This window comes from Arachis hypogaea, chromosome 9, assembly GCF_003086295.3.
Source record: "Arachis hypogaea cultivar Tifrunner chromosome 9, arahy.Tifrunner.gnm2.J5K5, whole genome shotgun sequence".
Classification (NCBI taxonomy): domain Eukaryota; kingdom Viridiplantae; phylum Streptophyta; class Magnoliopsida; order Fabales; family Fabaceae; genus Arachis; species Arachis hypogaea.
The window spans coordinates 10,250,928-10,259,779 of NC_092044.1; the positions used below are offsets into that span (position 1 = coordinate 10,250,928).

The window sequence follows — 8,852 nt, forward strand, 5'->3', positions numbered from 1 at the left end:
TGTCTCTAAATTTTCTATCCACCGATAAAAGGGATAATTATCAAACTGAGAAATGACAAAAAGGGGTTAAATCTGACTAATTAATCCATTTAACTTGTCAACGATAATGGGTTAGATTATATTTTGCTAACCCTTCTTTTGGTACATGTATCATTCTTATCATTTTCTATTCAATAAAATGACACTAATAATCATCATTTCAAGTAGTGGTAAATGTCTAGATGATATTGGTAATCTCCATTCAAACGCTTCATATATGTTGCACTCAAGCATTCGCAGGCACAACAACAATTGAATTTCAATCATGACTTTCAGAACCTTACATAAAACAACAAAATTGAAACCCTATATATAGTATAATGAAAATGAAGAACCATCATTATAATCTATATTAAGGGACCAAAACTAACTTCTAAAGACAAAGTGCTGGACCTGGCTGAAGAAGTGCTTGTCCCTTGAATTTTTCTTGTATGCAATTTTGATTTTGGAAGGAAAAGAAGGAAAAGGAAACGCTTGAAGTGCAAGTCGCATCTGTTTAACACTTATAACCCTTTACTTCTATCCCTTCTCCTTCAAAACTTCAACTTAAAAACACACCCTAAAAGAAGTGACGATTTATGGCATGTTATCGCATTATAAGCAAGAAGGGAAACATAAAAGGAAGATCTAACCATCAACTATAAGTCAACTTCACAGTGGAGGCGACTTCAAAATTTCTGAACCTGTCCATGATAGTATGTCTTTTGAATTCATCGAGGTCTAGGCTTCAGCATTGCTCGTAGTGTGGTTAACAAAACTTTCAAGAATGCAAAGAAAATCCTTCCAAGTGAAAGCTCCACAAGAACTATTGCCCTTCGCAATATGTAGGAGTAGGAATACTTTGCAAGAATGCGGCCCTTGCAGCGCGGTCAGTTGAGAAGTGTCCTAATACAGCAATGGTAGATGTGCTACTTCCGATCTTCTCAATTCCCCTAGAGATCATGCATGTATGGCTGGCCTCTACAACTACTATTACATTTCCACCTAACAATGGCGAAATGGTTTCAGCTATCTGCCTTGTAAGCTGTTCCTGAAGCTGGAGCTTGAAACCATAAAAATGTACAATTGATTGCAAAAGGGATTTTCCGATGCAAGTGAAGCCTTCGGAAAGGAAGTATCCTATGTGAACAACTCCGTGAAATGGAAGTAAATGATGCTCGCACTGCGACCAAAAGGGCAAGTTCAGCTCAGAGCATATTTGTTTGTTGTTGGAGTTTACTTCCAAATTGGAGTTCAGAGAGTTTAAGCCACCAGAAAGAGTACCATTCAACTTCACATCCATGTCAATGCTTTGGAAATTCAACAACCATTTCACATATTGGCTAGGAGTTGCCGCAAGTTCCTTCCGCATCGGATCTTCTCCCAGTGATTTTAGAATTGAAGATACAGCTGTGACCATTGCAGGATTGAGAGGTACAATTTTTGACGAAACTTTAGCAGAAAGAGAAGACACAGATGGACACCAGCATTGGTCAGATGATCCTCTAGGACGAACATTTTCAATATCTATATCTCGAAATTTAAGTAGGCCAAAAAAATCGGTCCAAACATCTGCATTTTTGTTTCCAAAAACTCCAGAACCTGAAGAGACAATTACATTCACCCACCTTTGGTGGTTTGACTCAAGAAAGATTGATTCTATATCTGGAAAGTGTAAATGTTTACACTGAAGTATCACAGCAACACCTGCTGGCTTTATTCCCTGTTGCAAACCCAAACACACTTCATCTGCCAGACGTTGTGGCTCTTGGAGTCGTTTAGCAAATACATCGGTCACACGAGAAAGTTTGCTTAAACCCAACACTCGTTTTCCAGAAGGGACATAACCGACATGACACTTGATTTGGAATGGTAGCAAGCATGATTCACAATAGGAAAAATGATCGAGATCACGGACTACCACAAGTCCGCCTGCACCCCCTGCATGACCGATTCTATTATTGTCCAGACCAGCTTCGGGGAACAAAGCATCGCCAACGATTTCATTCACCTTTTGTCTGTAACCTGGAAGAAGATCAATTCACTAAAGATTAGTAAGAGTACCATCAAGAAAATATGATAACACAATTTGATAAAATGCTAAACGGACATCAAAATCAAAAGAAACTGTAGAAGATGATCAAATATTCAAGGCAGAAGAAAAATTCAAAAGTTTTGAACGTAATAATTAGTCAGCCAACCATAGAAATAAACAATGATAAACAATGATCATCATGACTATCTATATCTTAACCATAGTGTACACATTTAATTAAAGAGCAGTAACCTCAAATCCTTTGTGCCTCATAAAGTTGAGACTATAAGCAAAGGATCCAAAGTTTGTGGTTGAAGTGATATACATTTACTCAACGATATGTAATGATTTCACAACCACATTAAAATGCTGGACCAAAAGGGATTCTATTTGGCTACATCTGGTAGTTGATAGAGAACGCAAAAACAGAAAGATACACAAATCAGAACTCAAGACATGTACAAGACACTGTGTCCTAGCATACAAATTTCATGTATTTTCTGTCCTTCTAGAAAGTGGAGATAATGGGAACACAAACTTTTTGTCTCTGTATTTGTATACTATCCCCGCGGCTAAATGCAGCATTAATTGATAAAGATCATAGCAGCAAAAATAAAAGAAAGTATAGCACCCTCCACCAACTTCCACCATCTTAATTAGATCCAAACATGTACTAGGATGGGACAAAGAAGAGAGCAATATTAATGGCAATGATGAAGTAACAACTTGATAGATCTCCCTCTAAAAGAAAATTCAACAATGACTAACATGCACTAGTTTTAACCAACTTGGGTTGATCGAATGGTTAACTATTCAATCGCTTAAACAAGTCTGGGGTTCAAATCCTGCCTTGTGTATAAAGCAACCCGCCGGCGGCAAACCCTTGAATGGAGTTTAGTTAAGTCATATTGGGGAAACCGAGGGAAACCAAAGATGCACTAGTTTTTGGGTTCAGTTACGTCTACACAATTCTAATGATGTTGTCTCAAAAGAATATTAACTAACACAGAAGCTAGAAGTTACTCTAAATAATTGAAAAAGGAGGATATAAATGATATACCTCTGGTTCCTTCAAGGAGGGCTTTGGCGACACGAAGAGGCGTCTTTCTAAGACCTTCCCTGTTTACATCTTCACCAAGACCTTGCAAGAGAAGCTTCACAGCATCACCAATGGCAGCAACACGCTCTTCATCAAAACCAACTTCACCAAGTCCAATACTCAATTCATTCTCAAGCTCACCGTTGAAATGCCCCTCATCCAAACAGCCCATTGAAATCTAACAATTCCCACAAAACCAGGAATATCGATATCAATATCAAACAACAACAGACAACGGATCCAAAGTGACGAGAACAAGATCCGAGACAGAGTGAGAAACAGATCAGAAATCAGAAAAATGATATATCAGATCGGTCTCGGAAACAGAAGGAATTAAAGAATCATGAATTAGAGACAGAGAGAGAAAGAGAGAGAGAGATAGGGAAGACAAAGAGGAATGGATTCGTGGGGTTAAGGTTGATCTTGAAATGTGTGGATCCTGGTCTTCTATCTCGTAGAATGCTAGGAAATGGAATTGTAAAGACGGACCCACACAAGAAGAAAGAAGGTTGGTGGTGGTGTTGGTAACGAATGGTACGAAGGGTGGGGATGTAATGAATTTGTGTGTGGTGTATGTATATATAAGGTGGCGCTGCAAACCAAAAAGGAAGGGATAGGGATCTGTGTAGTGTGTAGTGGGATTGGGTTGGTGGGTGGGTAAATGGCTGCAGCCATGCACCAACTTCACCTTCACTAACATTAAAGATAATTTCGGAAAACACTTTCATTTTTCACCAAAAATACCCTTTTGATTTTTTACAAAATGACTCTTTAAAAAATAAATCATAGGATAAATTTCTAAAAGTTTTTAATATTTTTTTAACATTTAATCAATGAATTTAATTTTAATATCTTAACTCAGTATACAATGTTTTAAATAATCATCTACACATTCATATAACCATATAACCAAGTTGGCCCAAGTTCAAATAGAATCAGGCGCATTAAATGGCGAGTGAAAAACACGTGCTAGAGACAAAAGAAACCCCTCCTTTTTCATTCGCGCTTTATTATGAAAAAACGTTACATCTTCAACACAAAATCAAGACACGAAAACACTCATTCTCTTCAAATCTCTCTCAACATCACTCAAACTTCAATCACATTCTCTGCGAAAACCACTACTGAAAAGGAATCGAAAGAAGATTTCGCAAGCAACAACCAGAAACAAACGAAAATAGCAATAAAGACTACCAAAGGTATGAGAAAACTACTGTTCATTTAAAATCTTGAAATGTCGTGTTTATCCTAGTTGCATTTTAGTTTTACTTGATTGATTTGCTTCGTTTAGTAAATTGAACTATTGTGAATGATTTTTACAGTCTAACTAGGTCTTGGAATGAAATTTGTTGTTATTTTCATTCAATTCAGTAGATAGTGTAACTAGAGCTTTAAGTATACGTGCTTGTTCTTATTTGTGTGGATAGTTTAACTAGAGCTTTGAAATTGGTTGTTACTATCTTCAGTACTTTTGCATGGAAGAATACTATTCTTGTTGATTGAAAGTTGATCATCATTTATTAACCACATGAACGTTTTTCGGTTCGGTGGCCTTTGTGATTTTGGTTCTGTTCATGAACGTTTTTCGGTTCGGTGGCCTTTGTGATTTTGGTTCTGTGCATGAATGAGTTTTGGTTCAGTGGCTTTTGGCATTTTAATTGACTTGATTAAGATATACATGCTTGTGCTTGTTGATGTATTGAATGAAGTGTTGACCAAAATTTTTCATTACAAAATAGAACAAGACAATATCTCCCTTTCTACAAATTTTTTAAGCATGAGTTACACTTGTCAGCAATTTCAGCAGAAAAATTGACAATATCTCGAGACTTGATGTAAATGAGTTTTGTTTAGGATAGTTGACATTAGAGACAACTCTTTCACTTTGATAAGCCATACTACTGTAAAATTATCTCATTATATTGGATAAATTTCAGCATGAATGGTTGTTAACCTTAATACTTAAAGAAAGATATCAAGTTTCAGAAAGAGTGTTTAAAAAAGCCAATTTGCAAATGACATTTTGAAAGAACACATAATTCATGAAATTTGAAAAACTTTTCTTTTGGAAGATGTTGATTTGATTAAGATATACGTACTTGTTCTTATTTGTGTGGATAGTTTAACTAGAGTTTTGAAATTGATTGTTACTATCTTCGATACTTCTTTTGCATGGTGGAATACTATTCTTTTTTTTATTGAAAGTTGATCATCATTTATTAACCACATGAATGTTTTTTGATTCGATGGCTTTTGGGATTTTGGTTCTGTGCATGACTGAGTTTCGATTCGGTGGGTGGTGGCCTTTGTGATTTTGCTTATGTGCATGAATGAGTTTCGATTCGGTGGCTTGTGGCATTTTAATTAACTTGATTAAGATATACATGCTTGTGCTTGTTGATGTATTCAATGAAGTATTAACCAAAATTTTTCATTACAGCAAAACAGAACAAGAAAATGGCAACAATGAAGGAGAAGGCGCATTATAACGTAAGCAGATTAAATATACTTATCCACTTTCATTCAAATAATATCTATTTTGTATTATAAATATATCCTCACATTCTATTTCAAAACTTGCAGAAAACTCATTATTGCAGATGCCAAACAAAGGCAATAGCAACAGTGTACAAGAAAATGAGTCAAGAAAAGAAAGATATAGTGGAAGAAATGGGATTTGGTGTCCTGGAAAATGTCCCAAAAATGAATGTCTCTAATACCCTGTTGAAAGAATTGCTTGATCGCTTTGATGAAGAGAAATGATGCCTGAAAAATCTCTAGGGGAAAATATACATAACTCCTCAGAAAGTAGCAGCTGCCCTCGGCATAACCAACGGAGGTAATACATTTTCCACTTACTGCTTATTTTCAGTTCATTGGTGTCCAGAAAATTAAACTAACCATTTTTTTACTGATTTTTGCTATTAAAATATTATAAGGAATCGTTTTCCTGATAAGGTTGATTACAACAACCTGAATCCAATAGACAAGAAAATATTTGACAACGTCAAAAATATTTTCTTGACGACTTTGACAAGGAATATGCTTAATATGAGTGTAGAAGGGGAGGAGAACCAAAAAAAAATCAAGAGAATTTTTGTTGTCTTCATATAAAAGTGCTTCTTGCTCCCCCACAACAGTAAGTGTGGCCTCCCCAATCCATAAGCCACCGATCTTTCATGTGGACAACATTCGAGAATGAGATTGGGCAAAACATGTGCTCAACTTCTTGATGAAAGGAGTTGAAAACAAGAGAAAGGGGAAGAAACAGTCTGTTGATGGCTGTATTTTTGTATTAATGTTGATATACTTCCACGAAACAAAGTTCCCCGTCCTTTTGCACTTGATGCTCCCCCTACACCGTGGGTGGCCCATTGGACAAGGCAAATGATGCTTGAACGGATTTCATCTCAAGCAACATAACCATTGGTAAATACTCTACTAAAATTTTCCCAAAAATTTGCTTTCAAATGCTTTTAAAATACTCTACTAACTAAATAAACTTCTATTTTAGGTTATAATTAATTTATTTGTCCTACTTGCAATTGTTAGTTTGTTCATTTGAATGTTTCTGCATTAAGAAACATTTTTCTTGATGATTAAATAGTTGTCATGTACTATTCACCATATGAATATTTTTTGGTTCGGTGGGATTACTTCATTTGGTTCACTAGATTGTAAATGTATTTTCTTGATGATTAAATAATTGAGCCCTTGTTTCTGTTGTAGGCACTTCTGTACAGAAAGGAAAAAAAGAAAGAAAAAACAAAAACAAGTAACTTGGACAAGAAAGAAAAAGGAAAGAAAATAAAAAATAAAATTGTCGAGATGGATTCTTCTTCTGAAGAGGAAAGATTTTCCGAATCTGAATCTAAAAGCCAGTAAGTTTAATTTTCATATTGATTTCATTTAACTTATATGTGCTTAAATTTGTTTTTATGCGCTTGTTCTTATGTATTGCAGAGAAGAAGAAATAAAAAAATTGGAACAAAGAAATTCGGTGGTTAAAAAACAAACCAAAAAACAAAGCCTGTGCCGAGAGATTCAGAGAGCACAAGTGAATCTGAAAGCCAGTAAGTATTGCGTAATTTCTGTGAGACATTTTGTTGATTGCATGTGTATCAATTTTTGTTCAGCAAATGAATTAATTCCAGTTCGGTGAGCTTCTAATTTTCGTTTTAGCACTTTGATTTAGTTCAGTTCGGTGGTGTCTGTCAGTTTGGTTGATTTCATTGTTAGTGTCTTGTCTCCAGTATAAATTCGATGTGTTTGTCTGTATTCCAGAGAAAATGAAATCGAAAAAACACCCGTAATAAAAAGAAAACAACAACAAAGGGTGGCAAAAACACAAGCTTAATCTGGCAACGAGTTAGTTTCTCAAATCATATTTTCTTTTATTGATACTTATGTTTTAGGTTCCTTGTACTTATTTTATGAACTTTAAGAACTGAACAAGCAAAAGACAATGCTGTTGAAAGAAAAAAATGAGCATTGGAGACGATAAGAGAAAAAAGATCAAAGAAAAGAAATGATGGAGCTCAATCAGCAAACATTGCTCCGGATCACTTTGACTCACCAAAGGCACAAAATGAATTCTCTCAGACGTAAGATTCAGTTTATTATTCCCGAGTTCTTTTTCTTTCTTTGCTTAGTTTTGCTACAACCTTTTCTAATTCTTCTAGATTGAATTACTAATATTTATTTATCTTGCTTAGAATGCCAACTGTAAAACTCTTATAGTGTAAGTTAAAAATATTTATGTTACTCTTTTATAATTAGGTAATAATTTTTGTTTAATTAATCATAAGGAAAATGTGTTTAAATGTCACTAGAGCTACACCTGATTCCGAGCTACAAATTGTTGAGTTTCGACAAGAAACTCGTTCTCAACCTTTGGAAGTGTGAGTTTTTCAATGTGCAAATTCCTATTTTTCAAAACAAATTCTAATTATTCAACATTAATTTTATCCTTGTTTACATTCCTTAGACCTCCTCTTGCATTGTCTCTTCCAAGTTCTGTTCAGAAAGAGTTGATCATAGATGACCTCAACTATGCCCCCTCCCCAAAATGAAACACAACAAACTTCTAATAATGAGTAAGTTAATAAATATTTATTCACCACATGAATATTGTTCAATGTTTACTACTTATACATGGTTTAATTATGGTTCAGTTGAAACCAGAAATGAATTCAATGTGTTCTTGTCTTTGGACTCTCTTCTGTTTATTACAGCTGCCCTCCAAAACTCGAAAAGCAAGGTGTTACGCTGTCTCTTACGAGTTCTGTAATTGAAGACTTGATGGAAGATGACTATGTCTATAAAGTTTCTGATGAAGAGTAAGTTTCACATAAAAATTCTTTTTATTAATTTTAATAGTATAGGGTAATAATTCTGGGTTGTTATTAAACTATTTTCTATTTAATGCAATAGTCCTGCCAAAGAACAATAGCAACAATCCAAAGAACCTCCGGTGGCACAGTAATCAGAACAAGAAGCACCTGTTAATCTGCAAGCATAAAATTTTTTAATATCACTTTTGTTTAATATAATTTTGGTTCACTATAAGTTTGGATTTAGGTTCACTATTAGTTTGAATTTTAGTTCACTATAATTATTAATGTCATTTCTGTTAATTATCATTGTTAAATATGATAATAGTTTGGGATAATTATAGAAATGTTTACTGTTTAATGCAGC

General features: G+C 34.8%; 1 protein-coding gene across 1 annotated transcript; it reads right to left on the minus strand.

Moving 5' to 3' along the window:
• Positions 1 to 204: 204 nt before the first annotated feature.
• On the minus strand, positions 205 to 3,835 carry LOC112710317 (GTP cyclohydrolase 1). Its single transcript, XM_025762486.3, has 2 exons — positions 3,114 to 3,835; positions 205 to 2,043 (listed from the first exon to the last, which is right to left on the minus strand). The coding sequence occupies exons 1-2, from the start codon at positions 3,322 to 3,324 to the stop codon at positions 845 to 847; spliced, it is 1,410 nt and encodes a 469-aa protein (XP_025618271.1). The 5' UTR covers positions 3,325 to 3,835; the 3' UTR covers positions 205 to 844.
• Positions 3,836 to 8,852: the final 5,017 nt, after the last annotated feature.

Excerpts from the sequence above, each read along its gene's own strand:
- LOC112710317 (XM_025762486.3), bottom strand. The coding sequence starts at position 3,324 with ATGGGCTGTTTGGATGAGGGGCATTTCAACGGTGAGCTTGAGAATGAA. Across the intron at positions 2,044-3,113 it reads CCTCCTTGAAGGAACCAGAG|GTTACAGACAAAAGGTGAAT; the intron begins GTATATCATTTA and ends ATCTTCTTCCAG.